Source organism: Stegostoma tigrinum, chromosome 1, assembly GCF_030684315.1.
Source record: "Stegostoma tigrinum isolate sSteTig4 chromosome 1, sSteTig4.hap1, whole genome shotgun sequence".
Lineage (NCBI taxonomy): Eukaryota > Metazoa > Chordata > Chondrichthyes > Orectolobiformes > Stegostomatidae > Stegostoma > Stegostoma tigrinum.
Window position 1 is genome coordinate 184,184,488 of NC_081354.1, and position 21,612 is coordinate 184,206,099.

A 21,612-nucleotide genomic window follows, 5' to 3' on the forward strand; every position below is an offset into this window, starting at 1 on the left:
GATTATGAGGGATATTCAGGAATGTGGATTTGAGGTTAACATCAGACATGCCATGATTTTATTAAATGGCCTATTCTTTACCCTTGATTGTATGTAGATGGGTAAGAGGGGTTCAGGTGGGGTGAAGGTGACTCAGGCTCAGCTAGCACTGATGTGAGGGCTGAACAAGGCTTGTTTTAGCTCCATGAGATTCCATGATAGAGCACCTGTGACTGAGGGAGACCGGACACTGAATCAAGCAAGATGATGATAGGTTGGGGGTGGATTTACACAGGAGATTGAATTGGAGAGATTTCAAGGTTTGGGGCAGGGCCTTGCGACTTTGACTGCTATTTGAGACAGGGACAATGACGCAGTGAGACACAAGAGAGTTCACCGAGCTACACAACCTCCATGGAAGCCCAAGATTTCAACATGTTCCTTTGAAACAGAGATAGCAGGAACTGCAGATGCTGGGGGATCTGAGATAACAAGGTGTGGAGCTGGACGAACATGGCAGGCCAAGCAGCATCAGAAGAGAAAGAAGGCTAACATTTTTTGGTGGGGGAGGGGGGGGGGGTCTAGGCCTGAAACATCAGCCTTCCCGTTCCTCTGATGCTGCTTAGCCTGCTGTGTTCACACAGTTCCACACCTTGTTCCTTCGAACACCTAATTTTTTGGTCAGGATCGAGTGCACTGGAGCATAGAAGAATAAATTATTCAAGCACCGCATACAGATTAATTCGCAGATCAAAGTCACACAACTTTGTGGATTGCAAAGCCCCTTTGTAGAGTCACAGTCACTTACAATGTTATAGGATGCTATTTGTGTTGTGAGGTTTGTGAATATTTGGAACTCCTTACCACAGACAGTTGTGGAGGCAGAGTTCTTCTTTATACCTAAACTTGGGATAGATAGATTCTTAATAAAAACTGAATGCAGATGCTGTAAATCAGGAACAAAATCAAAGTTGCTGGAAAAGCTCAGCAGGTCTGGCAGCATCTGTGAAGGAGAAAACAGAGAGTTAACGTTTCGGGTTCAGTGACCCTTTCTCAGAACTTAGATAGGTTGTTGATCATTAGGGGAATCAAGGTTTACAAGGAAAGGGCAGAAAAGTGGACATGAGGAATATCAGATCAACCACAATTCTATTGAATGGTGGAGCAAGGTCGAGGGGCTGAAAGAGTTGCTTTAGTTCCTTTTCCTTTGGTCTATAGTCATTTAGCCACTTGTAGTTGAACTGATTCTTTGAAAGAGCGGTTGTGCTCAGGTCCACATCTCCACCAGCCCCAATAGCAGTAAGATGGTGTTGGAATAGGGCATCACAGCCCAAGGCATGTCCACTTTTCATTTATTTTCTTTTTTCTCTCTCTTTTTCTCTTTCAATTTTTTCTCTTCTATTTTATTTATATCTTGGTGAAGAGCTCAGTTGCAGTAACAGCATCGGTGACAGTGAGTGGGCCCAGCAGCACGGACTCGAGCATGTCCTGCACTGCGGCCTCACGTAAGCCCTGCAGCGTGGACTGGAGTAGGCCCAGCAGCACAGACTGGAGCAAGTCCTGTAGCATTAACTCAAGCATGCCCTGCAGCACGGACTCAAGCACGCCCTACAGCGTGGACTGGAGCAGGCCCTGCAGCACGGACTCAAGCACGCCCTACAGCGTGGACTGGAGCAGGCCCTGCAGCACAGGCTGGAGTAGGCCCAGCAGCACGGACTCCAGCAGACCCTGCAGCACAGGCTGGAGTAGGCCCAGCAGCAGGACTCAAGCAGGCCCTGCAGCACAGGCTGGAGTAGGCCCAACTGCACGGACTTGAGCAGGCCCAGCAGCAGGACTTGAGCAGGCCCTGCAGCACAGGCTGGAGTAGGCCCAGCAACACGGGCTTATGATTGCGGCGTTGGAGGCAAGTTTGGGTTCCCTGCAGCATCCACATTCAGCACAGATTAATGGAGGTGATGGTAGAGGCGTGTTTGAGCCCAGTATGAGACCTAGAAGTGGCTAAGTGCCCGAAAGGTGGGCCCAAAGCAGACTCATGGCAGCAGAGGTGAGTCTGGGCCGGTGAGGATCTGAGCAGCATCAGTGTTGTCTGCATTTGAAAGATCCAGCGAGGACATACAGCAGTGATGACATCCGTGGAGGTGTGAAGGTGCCAAAGAGAGCAACTTTTATTCCTGCTGCAGTGGTGTTGCGAAGGTGGCTTGTGCCTGGCCACCAGACCCATGGCCCCTGACAGAGCACTTAACAAGAAGTCCTGTAAAGTTGGACACTTTCTTCATTTTGTAATTTTTCTGTCTTTATATTCCATGTTTCTCTTTATTGTTCTGTTGATTTAAGGTGGTGTTGGAGAGTGGCAACGCTTTTCACTGTATTTTGTTACAAGATACATGTGACAATAAATAAATCAAATCAAATCATTGCCTGGCTTTCTGTCCATAACCATATCAGCCCCTCAAGTGTACGTCCAACTTTTCAATTGCATCTTTTAGATGTGTCAAAGTATTTTACAGCCAATAATTACTTTTTCTTAAATGTAATCACTGCTGTGTAGGTGTATACAGCAGCAAACTGACACGCAACAAGTACCCACAAAAAGAGATAAATGTCATCTGGTAACATTGATTAAGGGATGCACTGCTTCTGATGTTTCTCAGACAACACCCATATGACAGACTGCAAGTTAACTCATTGAGATTAGAATCATAGAATATGACCAGGACGCCCGGGTTAAAGTTCCACCTGCTTCAGAGATGGCTAATTCGAAAAATGGATTAATTAAAACAACTTTTTTCAAGCTGGAATAATGGAGTTCTGGCTTTTGTGGTACAGTGATAGTGACAGCTCAGAAGGGTAGGTTCAAGTCTCACCCATTCCAGACGTGTATAATAGCATTTTTCTGAACACGTTGATTAGAATTATCAAGCAGAGTCGAGTGTCAGTGGTGGGGGTTGGCAAGCCCCAACCTATCCGGTTAACTCTGCTGTTTCCAAACACGTGCTTTTATTTTCTTATTTGTTCACGGGTGTTGCTGGCTAGGCCAGCATTAATTGCGCATCCCCAATTGCCCAGAGGGCAGTTGAGAGTCAAACACATTGCTGTGGTTCTGAAGGTGCATGTCGGACAGGGCAGGCGAGGATGGGGTATCTCCTTCCCTAAGAGACCAGATGGAGTTTGACGTCAATTGACAGCGGTAACACAGTAAGCATTAGGTAATCTGCATTGGTGGGATTCAAATCCATGTCCTCAGAGTATTACTCCATGGTTTCTGGTTTAACATCTCATTGGAAAGGTGGCATCGCTGACAGTGCTGCACTCCCCCAGGACCGCACTGTAGCATCAAGTTTCAAATCAAGGGATTTAACATAAACCTTGGGATGGGATATTCCATTAAAGAATGGCAACTCATGGCAAGGCAATTCAATTCTTATGCTATTTGTTGTCCATTTTAAACCATAATGTTCCTCAGCAGTCAATCAAGGGTGGGTATAAAGCCACGGCGCATGCGCCATCATGCCAGGCCGTCAGTCGTGCACATGCGCGGGGTCGGCAGCCGCCGCGACATCCGACTTCCCGGCGTGCCGAGCGCGCTGCCAGATGGCGCCGGCTCATTTCTTGTGGTTGTTGCTGCGGCGACTAAATATTTTACAATAAAACTAAGTCCGAGCCCTCATTCGGAAAGGACAACGTCAGCTTTCAGTAGTTTTACTTACGTTTCTCTACGCTGGCAAATATCGCTTTGATGACGGCGTGGGGGTGGGGAGCGGGCGGGAGGCGGGGCTGGGGCGGTTGTCATGGTGACGGCTGTTGGTCAGCCTGAGGCCTACAGCAGGTAACGGGAATAATTCGCAATTACTTACTGGCCTGGAATTGAAACTCATCGGTTACAGTCTGTTAGCGTTCCTCACGGGCGTCTAGGCGGGGTGGGGGAGGTGGTTGAAGACAAAATATGGGTTAAAACACAACCTGAGAATATTTGGAGCAAGGCCTGGTGGTGATTCCCTTTCCCTGTGCTGCCTTGTCCTTGTTTTTGACACCACGTTTGGTTTTGTATTGTACTGACGAATTCCAGAGGATTTGGTGCCTGTAGTCGGTGGTGGCGCCGTTGCTGGTGGTCACTGTCACTGCAGTGTTACATGTTTACATAGGAATTTCCCCACTTCGGATAGGCAAGAGCACATATCAGGAAACCGGTGGATTTAGTCCTTGTTATTGCAGGTTGTGGGCTGGCTCTCAGCCAGTGCCAGAGTTCCTGAGAAATGCTGTAGCTGTAGATGATCGCATGATATATGAGATCATGCGAAAAGGGAGCACAAATAGCTTGTTTGGCCCAGCATTCATTAAAATCATGGCTGATCTAATTTTGGGGGAGGGGAGCAGGCGTGAGAATCACCCATAACGATTGACTCCTTTGTCAATCAAAAATCTTATCTCCCTGAACCTTGAATTTTTTTTATTCAATCACGGGATGAGGGTGTCACGAACTAGGTTTATTCGCCATTCTAGGGGCAGTTAAGAGTCAACCACATTGCTGTGGATCTGGAGTCACGTGTAGGCCACACCAGGTAAGGACAGCAATTTCCTTCCCTGAAGGATGTTAGTGAACCAGATTGTTTTTTTTTTCCCGTCAATCGCAATTGGATTCATGGTCAACATTAGACTCTTAATTCCAGATTTTCTGTGGTTGATTCTAATTGAATTCAGATTCCACCATCTGCCAGGCAGAATTTGAACCAGAACATTAGCTGGGTCTCTGGATTAACAGTCCAGCAATAATACAGCTGGTATTGTGGGTATCAGCAATGGACTTGCTGCAGAGAAACATAGTGTCACTTTACAGAATGGATTCCAGAGATTTCGGTGCCTGTGATCTGCGGTGGCCTCCCTGAGGCGATTCAATGACCCAACCTCCATTCCTTTCTGAGCAGATTTCCAGAAACTTTGGAGAGAAAAAAATTCTAACTCCCTTAAATGAAGATCCTTTCTCTTTAAACAGTGTCCTCTAGTTGCAGATGATTGTAGCCTTATCCTGTCCACATTCTTGTCCAGCTCTGATAAACCCCTCCCCACGTAGCAAGAATCTCCCTTGCTCTGCCTTAAAAATATAAAAGGAGTGCTTCTTTATATGAAAGAGTCTCAAAGACTTCTGACCTTATGAGAGTCAAAATTCACCTCATCTCTTTTTTTAAATGGGCAACCCCTGTTTTTCAAACTGTGACCCCCATTACCACCACACTTCACCCCCCCCCCCCCAACACAGTTAGGTATAAATTCTCCCATTGGAGAAAAAGTCCTCATCTACCGTCACAAGACTTCTCAGGATCTCATACGTTTCAGTCAAATCACCTCTTAATCTTCTAAACTTCAGCGGCTGGAAGCCTAGACTGTTGAACATTTTCTTATAATATACCCATCTCATTCCCAGCATTAGTCTGATCACATTTCTCTAAACTGACTAAAATGCATCAGCTCTGTTTAAAATCTCATACGTTTGAATAAAATCACAATTTATTCTTCAAAACTGAGGGACATAGGCTCATCCTTCCTTATACAACACCCTTTTCATTCCAGGAATTAGCCTAACAAACCTCTGCACTTGTATGCTTTCTTATGAAAGATGATCGCTGCACTTTAGATGTGGTCCACAAATGACCTGTACAGTTGTAATAAACCTTCCCTTCTTAATACATCATCATTACTTTTGCAATAAAGACAAACATTCCTTACGACTTCCTAATTACTTCCTGTACCTGCAAACTATCTTTTGTGCTTCATTTCCAAGGATACATGCACAGAATCAGACAGAATGGAAACAGTCCCTTTGGCCCAGCTGTTCTTTTTGTATTGCACAAAAATACAACACAAGAGTCAGGTAGTTTGGCCTAATATGCCTTTGTCTAGTTCTGAGCTAATTGGAAACTAAGCCATTCTCAAACAGCCCTGTCCCTGGAAACCATTATCAGAACATGGGAAATACCATGTCTTTGTGAAATTCCCTTGTTTCCCCAATGATGAAGGGCACTAAGGCAGGGCTGTAATTTCCTTTCTTTTCCATCTTACCATCTTCACATAAACAGAAAGGGAACAGACCAGCTGGGAATTTGTAAAGGAATACAGTGTTAGGGTGTAGGTGGGGGGACAGATCGGGACGACACACAGTGAAGGTCCAGATCACGGGGGTGGAGGACGGAGTGAGGAAATTGGGTGAGAAAGTGTTTTGCATTTCATAAGTGGTGTCATTGAAGTAATTTATCATTAGCATTCCAATACAGGTAAGAGGAGAAGGGAACAACTGCAATCATGTCAAAGAAGAAGAAAGGACGTGGAGAAGGCAAGAGCAAGGCAGTAGGAATGGAGTTGGAAGTTCTGACAGCAGCTGCTGAACGGATTGTCACACTGCAAAATGAGTGAGGATGGCGGTATTTAATAACCAGTGTTATTGAGGAGGTGGGGAGGGGGACGTTACATGTCAGCTGTCCAAGATGTGCAGCACTAGTTACTAGAAGGATTTTGTCATCTCTTAGTTTACCGATTTGTACATGCAATCAATTATACTGAAGGTCCCATTTGCATAGATCAAGATCCCATGGCCATTAATGTGATAGAGAAGCATTAACTGTGTTATGGAGATGTTGGCCAGGCCATTGGGTGAATGCCCCTGCTCCTCTAATATTAGTGGCTGTGGGAACTTGTACGTCTCCTAAAGAGAGAGCTCAGATGAGCCAGGAGGAGACATGAGAAGTTGTTGGCGGATAGGTTCAGGGTAAACCCTAAGGCTTTCTATAGGTATTTAAGGAATAAAGGAATGACAAAAGTAAGATTAGGCCCAATCAAGGATAGTAGTGGGAAGTTGTGTGTGGAGTCAGATGAGATAGGGAGGCGCTAAATGAATATTTTTCAACAGTATTCACTCTAGAAAATAACAATGTTGTCGAGGAGAATACTGAGATACAGGCTACGAGACTAGGCGGGATTGAGGTTCACAAGGAAGAGGTATCAGAAATCCTTCAGAGGGTGAAGATAGATAAGTCCCCTGGGCTGGATGGGATTTATCCTCGGATCCTCTAGGAAGCCAGGGAGGAGATTGCCGAGCCTTTGGCATTGATCTTTAACTCGTCATTGTCTACAGGAATAGTGCCAGATGACTGGAGGATAGCAAATATGGTTCCCCTGTTCAAGAAGGGGAGTAGAGACAACCCTGGTAATTAGAGACCAGTGATCCTTACCTCAGTTGTTGGTAAAGTGTTGGAAAAGGTTATAAGGGATAGGATTTATAATCATCTAGAAAAGAATAAATTGATTAGGGATAGTCAGCCCAGTTTTGTGAAGGGAAGGTCGTGCCTCACAAACCTTATTGAGTTCTTTGAGAAGGTGACCAAACAGGTAGACGAGAGTAAACCAGTTGATGTGGTGTATATGGATTTCAGCAAGGCGTTCAATAAGGTTCCCCACAATAGGCTATTGTACAAAATGTGGAGGAATGGAATTGTGGGAGATATAGCAGTTTGGATCGGAAATTGGCTTGCTGAAAGAAGACAGAGGGTGGTAGTTGATGGGAAATGTTCATCCTGGAGACCAGTTACTAGTGGTGTACCGCAAGGGTCGGTGTTGGGTCCACTGCTGTTTGTCATTTTTATAAATGACTTGGATGAGGGCGTAGAAGGATGGGTTAGTAAATTTCCAGACGACACTAAGTTTGGTGGAGTTGTGGATAGTGACGATGGATGCTGTAGGTTGCAGAGAGACATAGATAAGCTGCAGAGCTGGGCTGAGAGGTGGCAAGTGGAGTTTAATGCAGACAAGTGTGAGGTGATGCACTTTGGTAGGAGTAACCAGAAGGCAAAGTACAGGGCTAATGGTAAGATTCTTACAAGTGTAGATGAGCAGAGAGATCTCGGTGTCCATGTACGCAGATCCTTGAAAGTTGCCACCCAGGTTGACGGCTGTTAAGAAGGCATACAGTGTTTTAGCTTTTATTAATAGAGGAATCGAGTTCCGGAACCAAGAGGTTATGGTGAAGCTGTACAAAACTCTGGTGTGGCCGCACTTGGAGTATTGTGTACAGTTCTGGTCACCGCATTATAAGAAGGATGTGGAAGCTTTGGAAAGGGTGCAGAGGAGATTTACTAGGATGTTGCCTGGTATGGAGGGAGGGTCTTACGAGGAAAGGCTGAGGAACTTGAGGCTGTTTTCATTAGAGAGAAGAAGGTTGAGAGGTGACTTAATTGAGACATATAAAATAATCAGAGGGTTAGATAGGGTGGATAGGGAGAGCCCTTTTCCTAGGATGGTGACGGTGAGCACGAGGGGGCATAGCTTTAAATTGAGGGGTGAAAGATATAGGACAGATGTCAGAGGTAGTTTCTTTACTCAGAGAGTAATAAGGGAATGGAACGCTTTGCCCGCAATGGTAGTAGATTCGCCAACTTTAGGTACATTTAAGTCGTCATTGGATAAGCATATGGACGTACATGGAATAGTGTAGGTTAGATGGGCTTGAGATCGGCATGACAGGTCGGCACAACATCGAGGGCCGAAGGGCCTGTACTGTGCTGTAATGCTCTATGTTCTATGTCTCCTCAGTCAGATGACTCATTGGTATATTCTTCCCATCTACCAGCCCCACCTGGACAATGGGGTGTCCCTCAGCACTGCTCCTGGTAGAGTAAGAGGAATGAACTGAGGGCTAGTCCACTTGTACCAGATGCTTATAATAAGCATAAGTCAAAATCGTCTGCTACAAAAAAAAACTACCTGAGAGGAAAGAATTTGCAGGATTATAGGACAGCACGGGGTTAGATACAGAGTAGAGCTCTCTCTACACTCTCCCCATCAGACCCTCACAGGACAGGTACAATGCAGGGTTAGGTACTGCATAAAACTTTCTCTACACCTTCCTCAGTTAATGATGACAGCAGCTTCAGGACAGGGTTAGATACAGACTAAAGCTGCTTCCACTCTTCAAACTAAGAGTAAACGGAAAGTCAAGCGACATATCTTCCCAGAAACCTTGGACAGTCAAGCTCTGTCTACACTGTCCCCAGAGGTATAACAGGATTAGATACAGAGTAAATCTCCCTTTACTCTTTTAAACTGAAAGTAAAGCATTCTCCGCAGAGTCTCCATCCCAGGATAGGGAAAGCATGAGTTTAGATACAGAATAAAGCTTCCTGTATTCTGTAAAACTGCAAGTAAAGTTTTACTATTTTCATACTAAAAGTAATTGTAAGTAAAGCTCCCCAGACACTGTTCTGATCAAACATTCCCAGGACAGGTACAGCACAGGCTTAGAACTGAGTAAAGCTGCTTCTAGAAATAATAGGAACTGCAGATGTTGGAGAATCCGAGATAACAAGGTCTGGAGCTGGGTGAACACAGCAGGCCAAGCAGCATCAGAGGATCAGGAAAGCTGACGTTTCGGGCCTAGACCCTTCATCAGAAATGATGCTGTTTGACCTGCTATGTTCATCCAGCTTGACACCTTGTTATCTTAAAGTTGCTCCTACTAGCGAGTTTTGCTCCTACTGTTTCCAAAACTACACTGTGCCCATCACAATACTCCCAAGGCAGGGACAGCATGGGGTTAGATACAGAGTAAAACTTCTCTGTACTGTCCCTTTACTTGCGTGAGATTGGTGCTGCTGAATCGATCAGAGAACCAGTAGAACATGTTGAATGGCTTCAGTCCATGCTGTGCTGAACTCTGCAGTATATTTCAGCCTGTTCATACCAAAAGTTTGAGTCAGACTGGGTAATAATTGTTTCAGAGATCATCTTCAGAAAATCTGAAGAAGGGTCTAGGCCCGAAATGTCAGCTTTCCTGCTCCTCTGATGCTGCTTGGCCTGCTGTGTTAGTCCAGACTGGGTAATAGAATACTTTCCAGAATAGACGGATGATATATAGGGCAGTGTAGAGGGGCTTCATTCAGTATCTAACCCCCTGCTGTACCTGTCCTGGGAGTGTTTGATGGGAGCTTTACTCTGTATCTCACCCTGTGCTATACCTGTCCTGGGAATGTTAGATTGGGACTTTCAGTTTAAAAGAGTAGACTATATAGATTATAGAGTATATTTCTGTGTGTATAATTCTGTGCTGTACCTATCTTGGGAGTGTTTATTGGCAGCAGTGTACAGGAAGCTTCACTTTCTGTCTGACACATGCTGCACCTGCCCTGGAAATGTTTAGTTGTTAAGGACCAGTTAAAGTGCCAGGATGTTGTAAATTTTTGATGATTATTCTGAAATCTTTAATTTTATTTTGAAAGGTACGATGAAATGGTTAAAGAGTTGAAACAACTGAAATTGAAGATTTATGACCTGTATCCTTTGCTGTGATTTAGTAAATATGCACAGCATGTGGTAACATGATCAATATTGGGAATATGGTATTGTTGCAATCACTGAGACATGGTTGAAGGACAGACAGGACTGGCAGCTGTACATTCCAGGGTGTAGCAGTTTAATATATTATGGAGGGGGAGAGTAAGAGAGGTAGGGACATTGCATTATTGATGAAGGAAACCAACACTGCAGTAATGATGGAGGACATCCAAGAAGAGTCTTCAAATAAATAATAGGCAATTATCTGGCTGGGATTATACTACAAGCCTCCCCACAGTCAGAGGGTAATAGAGGAGCGAATATGTAGACAAAACACAGAAAGGAGTGAGAGAAGCAGGGTTATAGTTTAAGTGGACTTCAACTTTGCTAACATTCCTAGGATCACTTTAATGTGAAAGGATTAGTTGAGGTGAAATTTTTAAAGTGAATTCAGAAGAGCTTTTTGTGCGAGTAAATGGAATCTCCCTAGAGATGGGGCAATGCTCCACATAATCCCAGGGAATGAAGCGGTTAAGTGTTTGAAGTTTCAGTGGGCAAGCATTTTGGGGACAATGATCATAACACTAAGTTTCTAAGGCATTATGGAAAGGGATAATGGTTTGGAAGTTAAATGTCTTAATTGGGGTAATGTACTGTCAATTTCAATATCATTAGACAGGTTCTGGCAAAAGTAGCCTTAGAAAAGGAGACAAAGGGTGATGGTGGAATGATTTTTCATGATTGGAAGCCTGTAACCACACAGTTCAGTGCTGGAATACTTGCTGTTTGTTATGTACATTAATGACCAGGACAGGAATGCAGAAGGTATAATTAGTAAGTTTGCAGATGACATGAAAATTGATGGTGTTACTGATCATGTGGTGGATGGGTTCAGGCTACTTTGTTTTTATTCATTCACAGCATGAGGTCATCGCTGGCTAGGCCAGCATTTATTGCCTATCCCTAGTTGCCCAGAGGGAAGTTACAAATCGACCACGTTGCTGATATTAATCAGCTTGCAAATTAGGCAGAGCAATGGCAAATGGTATTTAATCCTGGTATGTGTGAAAGTATGCATTTTGGGAAGTCTAAAAAGGGAATGATATGCACAATGGCTGGCAAATCCCTAGGGAGTGCTGAGGAACAAAGGGACCTTAGTATAAAAGTCCATCGATCCCTGAAAGTGGCAGCACAGGTAGACAGGGTGGTGTTGAAGGCATATGGGATGTTTGTCTTCATCAGCCGGGACATAAAATGTAGAAGCAAGAAAGTCTTGTTGTAACTTTATTTTAAAATAACATTGTTTAGGCCACCAATGGAATTCCTTGTGCAGTTCTGGTCACCACACTGTCAGAAGTAATAAGTTTAAGGTGAGGACCAAGTCATTTAGAAGAGATCTGAGGGAAATTTTTTTCACCTCATGGGTGGTAGAAATGTGGAATGCGCTGCTTGAGAGGGTGGTGGAGACAGGTACTCTCGCAACATTTAAGAAGCATCTGGATGTGTTCTTAAAATGCCAGGGCATAGCAGGCTATGGACCCAGGTGCAGATAAATGGGATTAGTGTAGTTTGGTGTTTGTTAATTGGTATATACATGGTCAGCTGTTTGTTTGCTGAATGAATATGACTCTATGCAGTTTAGTCACAGTGTTTCTCCAGGATATGGTCTCCTAAGTATTTACTACCCCTGAGATATTTGAGTGTTATAGGCCTCTCTAGCCAATGGATAAACCCAGAGCTGGAATTCATTGCTATTCCCCTTGCCCTTGCTCTTCTGGAGTGGAGGCAGGACTCTTCAGTACAAAAACAAAGTTGCTGGAAAAGCTCAGCAGGTCTGACAGCATCTGTGGAGGAGAAAACAGAGTTAACATTTCGGGTCCGTTGACCCTTCCTCAGAACTGGACTCTTCAATACCTACTGTAACAAAGGAATGTTTCTGGGAGGGGTCACTCCAAGGTGAACTCGCTGGGCTGAATGGGCTCTGTCACCGTTGCTGAGATCTGTGACTTTCGCATGCACTGAAACTCCAGTTTGAGTACTTTCTTTAACCACCAACTCATAGGCGAAAGGAGAATGAGTTCCTCGAAAAGGAGGCACAGCAGACACGCCTGGAGACTGTAAGTATCCAACTTGCATTCAGTGGCAGAGCTATAGAGGAATCTGTACCATGGCCAAACAGTTGGGACGTGGGACAGGGATGTTAGACATGAGGAATATGTTCGAGACCTGAAGAAGTAATGTGTGGGATATGAGGACTTGTGCCTAGGAAGAGGGACTCAGCGTCTGACAAAGGGGGTCAGGGCCTGAGGAATCAAAGAAAATGGGAATAGGCCATTTGATCCTCTGAGCCTGCTCCATTATTCAAAATTTTTGTTGCTGATCACCCTGTTCTCCCATCTCTTTAGCCCTAAGAACAAGATCTAACTCCTTCTTGAAAATATTCAATATTTTAGCCACAACTATAGAAATTCCACAGGCTTACCACCCTCTGGCTGAAGAAATATTTCCTCATCTCAGTCCTACATGGTCTACCCCGTATCCTAACAATCATGTACTGTGACTGCTTCTTACATCCCACCCATTGAACTGAACTGGAGACAAAAACAACATTCTAATATCAGCAGGAAAAACGCCCCGTTGTGGCTGGTTATTGATCTCTGGTCATTGGATATACCTTGCCTGTGTTTACCACGTCTGGTCCAATTAGAGTTTTAGAAGTTTCCGTGAGATCTCCCCTCATTCTTCTAAACTCTACTGAATATAGTCCTCATTTATCTAGTCTGTCTTCATCTGACTCTGGTCTCTTACTCATTGCCTCTTCTCCCCTCTTCACCACTCGGGCCTTTGTCTGAAGCTGTCTAGGAGCAAAGCTGTGAAATACTCTCCCTAATACCTTTGCATCCCTCTCCTTTTTTAAGACCACCTTTAAAACACACCTGTTTGACATTGATTGTCCTTGCATCTCTTTCTTAAGCTTGCTACACTGTTTGTTTTATTATTCTCCTGTGAAGCCACAACGGGGCGTTTTTCCTGCTGATATTAGAATGTTGTTTTTTGTGTATCCGGTTCAGTTCAATGGGTGGGATGTAAGAAGCAGTCACAGTACATGATTGTAACCATTAGAGGGAGGCAGAGTGCTTTTAACATTTAAGAAAGATGTTCAAAATCACTAGGGATTTGGTTAGAGCAGTTAGGAAGCAGCAGATTGGACAAGCAAAAGATACGGATTTAATTAAGAAAAATACAGGTGAGGATTGGAGAATTCTTTTTAACCTAGTGCACTGTTATGGTTTTTATTCTGTATTCTTTTTTGAGATGTAGCCGTTGATAGCAAAGGTCATGACTGTCTTTATACTTCAGAATTATTTAATTTAAACTTCATCTGGCACATACTGCCTGATAGGGTGGTGGAAATAAATTGAGTTGGAATTTTCAAAAGAGAATTGGATTGAAATTTGGACTGATCTTTCAAAGAGCCATCAAAGGCAAAGGAGGCCGAATGACCTCTTTCCCTGCTGGATGGTTCACTGTTTCTGTGATCAGCTGACTGAAGCTCTTGTGAAAATTCAGATCAGTCGCCTGGGCTGAAACTGGATCCTGTCACCGTTGCCCTGACAGTCTCAACATTGACTGTGGACCCCATGAAATCTCGTGGCTTCAGGTTAAATATGGACAAGGAAGCTTTCTGTTGAAAACTGTGTACTGTCCTCCATCAGCTGATGAATTGTTACTCCTCCAGTTTGAATAACACTTGGAGGAAGCACTGAGGGTGTCAAGGGTATAAACTGTAATATAGATGGGGAGTTTCAATGTCCACTATCAAGCATGGCTTGGCAACGGTACTACTGATTGGGTTGGTCAGGTCCCAAAGGCCATAGCTGCTGAACTAGGTCTGTGGCAGCTGGTGAAAGAACCAAGAAGAGGGCCAAGCATATTTGACCTTGTCCTTACCAACCTGGCTGCTGCAGATGCATCAGTCCGTGACAGTATTGGAAAGAGTGACCACCACACAGTCCTTGTGGAGATGAAGTCCCACCTTAGAATCTAATGATGACCATGATTGTCAGGAAAAAAAATGTAGCTGGTTCACTCATGTCCTTTAGGGAAAGAAACTGCCATTCTTACCCAGAGATAACGGGAACTGCAGATGCTGGAGAATCCACGATAACAAAGTGTGGGGCTGGATGAACACAGCAGGCCAAGGAGCATCTCAGGAGCACAAAAGCTGACATTTCGGGCCTAGACCTTTCAATAATGAAGGCCAGTGTGCCAAAAGCCTTCTTCACTGCCCTGTCTACCTGTGATTCCACTTTCAGGGAACTTTGCAGCTGAACTCTAAGGTCCCTTTGTTCTGCTATACTCCTTAAGGCCCTATCATTCACCATGAAACTCCTACCTTGATTTGACTTCACAGAATGCAACACCTCACACATGTTTCCCAACTCCATTTGCCATTTCTCAGCCCATTTCCCCAGCTGATCAAGATCCTGCTGGTCAAAGCCTCAACATCTCTTGTCACCCAGGGTGCCTTGCTCCTGCCAACCTTACCCTTCACCCTCACAGGACCATATAAACCTTGAACTCTAGCTATCACACTTAAAAAGTATCCCACTTGCTGGAGGTCCCTTTGCCTGCAAACTAACTATCCGATCAACCCCTGCAAACTCCTGTCAAATTCCATCAAAATCCCCCTTGCCTCAATTTTGATCTTGAACCTGTGGGCTTGTTTTGTCTCTCTCCATAACTATTTTAAAATTAATAAAACGACAGTCACTGGTCCCAAAGTGCTCCCCCTCTGTCCTCTCAGTCACCTGCCCTGCCCTATTTCCCAAGAGTAGTTTGAGTGTTGCCCCTTCCCGAGTAGGACCGTCAATATATTACTTGAAGAAACTTTCTTGAACTCACTTAACAAATTCCACACCATCTAAGCCCTTAACACTATGGCAGTCCCAGTCTATGTTAGGAAAACTAAAATTCCCTACTATGACAACCCTATTACTCCTGCGAGTCTCCTCAGTCTGCCTGCTTAATTCCCATTGACTATTAGGGGTCCTATTGTACAACCCTAGTAACGTCATCATCCACTTCTTATTTCTTAGCTCTACACACAAAGCCTCACTGGATGATCCCTCAGTTATTTCATCTATGACCACTGCTGTGATACTCCTCTTAATCAAAAATACAACTCCCCCTCCCTTCTTTCCTCCCCCTCTATCCCATCTAAAGAACCTGTACCCTGGCACATTAAGCTGTCAGTCTTGTCTCTCCCTTAGCCATGTTCCTGTAAGGGCTATAAATCCTAGTCCCACGTACCTATCCACAACCTGAGTTCATCGGATCTAGAGATTATCAATAGATGTAATTTAATCCACCAGGCATTCCTCGCTCCCTGTCCTGTTCCAGCCTGACCTGACTCTTCAACTTGGTATTTTTGATTACTGTGTCTCCTTCCAGCCTCACACTTGCCTTCCTGCTGTTGAGGATCCACCAGCTCCGTAAATGAATTAAAAAATGGAGGGATTGTCTTATGAGCAAGGCTAAACAGGTTGGGACTCTACTTCCTGAAGTTTATAAGAATGAGAGGTGATCTCATTGAAATATATAGAATTTTTAAAGAACTTGACCGGGTAAATGAGAGGATGGTTTCCATCATGGGAGAATCTAGGACCAAAGGTCTGAGTCTCAGAATAAAGAGGCATCAATTTAAGACTGAAGTGAGGAGGAATTCCTTCTCTCCAAGAGTTGAGAGTCTTTGGAACTCCTTGCCACAGAGAGCTGTAGGGGGAAGAGTCCTTTTGCATATTTAAGGCTGAGAAAGATTCTTGGATCAGTCGGGAAATCAAAGGTTTATGGGGAAAGGGCAGGAAAGTGGATATGAAGAATATTGGAGCAGTCATGATCCTTTTGAATGGCGAAATAGGCTTGAGGGGCTGAACGGCCTACTCTTCTTTCTATTTCTTATACACTGAAGAAGGGTCACTGGACTCTAAATGTTAGCATTATTTTCTGTCCACAAGTGCTGCCAAACTTGCTGAATTTCTCCAGAAGTTTCTGTTTTTGTTTCAGCACTTGAGAAATCACAGTTCTTTGTTTTACATTACTGCCGTTTGTTCCTGTCGTTCCTGTGCATTATCCCATTACCTCAGCATATTATTGTGCTGTAACACGTGATAAACTATGCATTAGCGCATATTTAAATCATTTAACTCCTTCAATAATCTTTAGATAATCAGCAGTTTTGGCTGTGCAGCTAAACATGGCTCTATAAATCTTTAACATACTTTAATTTTAACCTGGTTTAGCATGAATACATCGTCCAGATGTCAAAAAGGACTGAGAAAAGGCAAAATCAGATCATTACACTGAATGATCAGAATCACCAGAACTTGGAAGAAATCAGAAATGCAAAGGAGAGAATACTGGCTGAATTTGAGGTACAAAAACAAGGTTTGTTCAAATGCAAATCATGCCCTTTGATATGAGAGACAAATGCACTTGCCTCATTCACCGTTCTGTATTGCAACAGCCACTAACCATAATTTCACACAAATAATATTCATTTTGGAAACTATTCATTATAATGTCACTGTCTAATTCCTGCGAGGAGGTGGTTCCCTTACAAAGGAGGGCTAAACAGGTTGGGGAAGTGATGGCCCAGTGGTATTGTTTGACTGTTATTCCAGAGACCCAGATAACATTCTGGGGACGCAGGTTCGAATCCTGCCATGGCACATAATGGAATTTGAATTCAATAAATATCCAGAATTAGGAGTCTAATGATGACTGCAATCCAAAAATCTGATCACTCATGTCCTTTAGGGAAGGAAACTGTCATCTTCACCTGGTCTGGCCTATATGTGACTCCAGACCCACAGCAATGTGGTAGACTCTTAACTGCCCTCTGGGCAATTAGGGATGGACAATAAATACTGCTTTAGCCAGTGATGTCCTCATCCTGTGAATGAATGAAAAAGTTGAGCCCCTATTACTTGGAGTTTAGAAGAATGAGAGGCTTATTGATTCTGAGCAGGGTTGACAAGGTGGCAGCTGGGAGGAGTTTTGTCCTCATAGGGGTGTGGGGGAGATGGAGTTAAGAACGATGGGACTCAGTTTCAAAATAAGAGTGTCCTATTTAATATGTAGGTGATGAATTCCTTGTCTCGGAGGTTGTTAGTACTTGGGATCTCCTACACAGAGCCAATAAAGCAAGGCCAACAGCAGAAACTGAGATGAAATCAAATATTAAGAGGCTGAAGGTGCTGAATTGCCTATTCCTGCTCCTAGTTCTTATCCAGACTGAGTTAAACAAAGTTTCAATCTATCAGGCATGAGTGTTCCAGGAGCAGGCAGGAAAGTGGGGTCAAGGCCATAAACAGATCCTGTTGAGTGGCAGAGCAGGCTTGAGGGGTAAAATGCCTTCTCCTGCTCCTATTTCTTCTGCCTTTATTTCATCCATCATAATTGTCTCGATAAATGTTCTATGCAATTGGCAACTTTCCTTACATGTTGTCAATAGCCCTGCATACCTGTTATTTATAAGTATTTCTTTAATTCACGCTTTTTAAAGTTTTGATTGAGTCTGCTTTCGTCTTTTCAGGCAGTGTGTTTCACATTGCAGCTCACTGTGTAGGGACAAATGTTCATCTCCCCCTGATTACTTGCCAATTATATCCTGTGATTACTGATCCTTCTGGAAGTGGAAGCAGTGCCTCTCTACTTGCTTGATCAAAACCTCTCGTCATTTTCAATCATGCTATTAAATCACTCTTTAATTCTCCAAGGAGAAATTTTCCGGTTTCTCTAATCTCTATCCATTAAGTGCTGTCCAACTGCCAATTATTCCTGTCAATCTCTTCTAAGCATCTTCGAGAAGGTCTTGACATTCTTTCTAAAGCGTGGTACTTGTAATGAGTACGGTAAAGTTTGTACTAAGGAGTTGATAGGTTACTGAGAAAGAGAATACTTCCAATAGACAATAGGTGCTGGAGTAGGCTATTCGGCTCTTCGAGCCAGCACCACCATTCATTATGATCATGGCTGATCATCCACAATCAGTATCCTGTTCCTGCCTTATCCCCATAACCCTTGATTCCACTATCTTTAAGAGCTCTATCCATCTCTTTCTTGAAAGTATCCAGAGAGTTGGCCTCCACTGCCTTTTGGGGCAGAGCATCCCATATATCCACCACTCTCTGGGTGAAGAAGTTTCTCCTCAACTCTGTTCTAAATGGCCTACCCCTTATTTTTAAACTGTGTCCTCAGGTACTGGACTCACCCATCAGCGGAAACATGCTTCCTGCCTCCAGAGTGTCCAATCCCTTAATACTCTTATACGTCTCAATCAGATCCCCTCCCATCCTGCTAGGGGAATCCAGGACAAGGGAGATAAGCTCAAATTTTAAAAGTTATTTGAGAATCAATGGCAAGGCCAAAGCTGCTGAGGTTGGCAGTCCTTTGCAAGTTTTGATTTTTAAATTTCTGAAGTACTTGCAAGCTTGAAAAGAATGAAGACTGCATTTATTTAGTACTTTTAACTAGCACCAGGTATTTCAAAGCATTTTTCAAAGCTAATGAAGTACCTTTAAGGTCTGGTCATTGTTGTAATGTAAGAAACTCAGAAGCCGATTTGCATGAAGCAAGCTAATACGACCAACTATATAATAATGACCAGATAATCTGTTTTGGTGTATAATCAATAAATATTGACAAGAACAGAGATGAATTCCACACTTCCTACAGACTAAGGGGGTGGCCATGGGCACCCACATGGGCCCCAGCTATGCCTGCCTCTTTGTAGGTTACGTGGAACAGTCCCTCTTCCGCACCTACACAGGCCCCAAACCCCACCTCTTCCTCCGGTACATTGATGACTGTATCGGCGCTGCCTCTTGCTCCCCAGAGGAGCTCGAACAGTTCATCCACTTCACCAACACCTTCCACCCCAACCTTCAGTTCACCTGGGCCATCTCCAGCACATCCCTCACCTTCCTGGACCTCTCAGTCTCCATCTCAGGCAACCAGCTTGTAACTGATGTCCATTTCAAGCCCACCGACTCCCACAGCTACCTGGAATACACCTCCTCCCACCCACCCTCCTGCAAAAATTCCATCCCCTATTCCCAATTCCTCCGCCTCCGCCGCATCTGCTCCCACGATAAGACATTCCACTCCCGCACATCCCAGATGTCCAAGTTCTTTAAGGACCGCAACTTTCCCCCCACAGTGATCGAGAACGCCCTTGACCGCGTCTCCCGCATTTCCCGCGACACATCCCTCACACCCCGCCCCCGCCACAACCGCCCCAAGAGGATCCCCCTCGTTCTCACACACCACCCTACCAACCTCCGGATACAACGCATTATCCTCCGACACTTCCGCCATTTACAATCCGACCCCACCACCCAAGACATTTTTCCATCCCCTCCCCTGTCAGCTTTCCGGAGAGACCACTCTCTCCGTGACTCCCTTGTTCGCTCCACACTGCCCTCCAACCCCACCACACCCGGCACCTTCCCCTGCAACCGCAGGAAATGCTACACTTGTCCCCACACCTCCTCCCTCACCCCCATCCCAGGCCCCAAGATGACATTCCACATTAAGCAGAGGTTCACCTGCACATCTGCCAATGTGGTATACTGCATCCACTGTACCCGGTGCGGCTTCCTCTACATTGGGGAAACCAAGCGGAGGCTTGGGGACCGCTTTGCAGAACACCTCCGCTCAGTTCGCAACAAACAACTGCACCTCCCAGTCGCAAACCATTTCCACTCCCCCTCCCATTCTCTAGATGACATGTCCATCATGGGCCTCCTGCAGTGCCACAGTGATGCCACCCGAAGGTTGCAGGAACAGCAACTCATATTCCGCCTGGGAACCCTGCAGCCATATGGTATCAATGTGGACTTCACCAGTTTCAAAATCTCCCCTTCCCCTACTGCATCCCTAAACCAGCCCAGTTCGTCCCCTCCCCCCACTGCATCACACAACCAGCCCAGCTCTTCCCCCCCACCCACTGCATCCCAAAACCAGTCCAACCTGTCTCTGCCTCCCTAACCGGTTCTTCCTGTCACCCATCCCTTCCTCCCACACCAAGCCGCACCCCCAGCTACCTACTAACCTCATCCCACCTCCTTGACCTGTCCGTCTTCCCTGGACTGACCTATCCCCTCCCTACCTCCCCACCTACACTCTCTCCACCTATCTCCTTTACTCTCCATCTTCGGTCCGCCTCCCCCTCTCTCCCTATTTATTCCAGTTCCCTCTCCCCATTCCCCTCTCTGATGAAGGGTCTAGGCCCGAAACGTCAGCTTTTGTGCTCCTGAGATGCTGCTTGGCCTGCTGTGTTCATCCAGCCTCACATTGTATTATCTTTGAATTCCGCAATCTTCTTTGAATCTTGTACATACACCTGAGAGCGTACACAGTGCCTCAATTTAACATTGCAACCAAAATATGGCACCTTCAACAACGCAGCCCTGGGGGGACAGACTTGACTTCTTTTGACTTTTGAAATCTTTTGACTTAGAGGCAACACTGTTACTGAGCTATGCTGACATTTTCAAAACAAAACTGTTCATGGGATGAGGGCGTCACTGACTGGGCCCAGCATTTATTGTGTCCCTAGTTGGCCTTGAGAAGGTGGTGGTGAGCTGCCTTCTTGAACTGCTGCAGTCCATGTGTTGTGGATTGATCCACAATGCCCTTAGGGAGGGAATTCCAGGATTTTGACCCAGCAACCGTGAGGGAATGGCGATAGATTTCTAAGTCAGGATGGTGAGTGGCTCGATGGGGAACTTGCAGGGGGTGGTGTTCCCATGTACCTGCTGCCCTTGCCCTTGTAGATGGAAGTGATTGTGGGTTTGGAAGGCGCTAAGGACCTCGGGCTAAATGTCTGAATTGGAGTGGTGGGAAACAGTTGTTGTAACTGCTTCTGGGTGCTGAACCCATGGAAAAGATAGTCACTGGTCTGGGACTTGTGCAAAATTGCTCCCATAATTGACACAGAGACAAGATTCCTGTCTAATTAATGGGAAAGCCTGAGATCCAATCTGAGACACTCCGGCTTCAGAGGTACACAGTGGTTGCAATAACAGGCAAGAGGATGCTTTAACAAGCATGTATCTCACAAATTTTGTTAAATGTTAAATAAAAACAGAGTCAGCCCATCACTGGAGGTGTTGAACGATAGACAGCTTACGTGGAAGTGGGATGACATTTTAGAGGTGGATGTGTACAGAGCACCTTTTGAGTGAGGTGCCCACTATTTATTGAAGGCTCTGATGAAGGGTCTAGGCCCGAAACGTCAGCATTTGTGCTCCT

General features: G+C 44.9%; 1 protein-coding gene across 3 annotated transcripts in view; it reads left to right on the forward strand.

Annotated features, from left to right (window-relative positions):
- Positions 1–3,749: 3,749 nt before the first annotated feature.
- ccdc166 (coiled-coil domain containing 166) overlaps positions 3,750–21,612 on the forward strand; it is a 36,061-nt gene continuing 18,198 nt past the window's right edge. Inside the window, exons 1-5 of one of the 3 annotated variants that reach the window (XM_048536149.2) lie at positions 3,750–3,805; positions 6,246–6,380; positions 10,239–10,292; positions 12,356–12,410; positions 16,596–16,740. In XM_048536149.2, coding sequence (XP_048392106.1) covers positions 6,274–6,380; positions 10,239–10,292; positions 12,356–12,410; positions 16,596–16,740 — 361 coding nt within the window. In that variant the 5' untranslated portion in view covers positions 3,750–3,805; positions 6,246–6,273. Of the gene's footprint in view, positions 3,806–4,519; positions 4,539–6,232; positions 6,381–10,238; positions 10,293–12,355; positions 12,411–16,595; positions 16,741–21,612 lie in introns of those variants that run through there. The other 2 variants (XM_048536160.2, XM_059650532.1) reach the window with 2 other exon arrangements.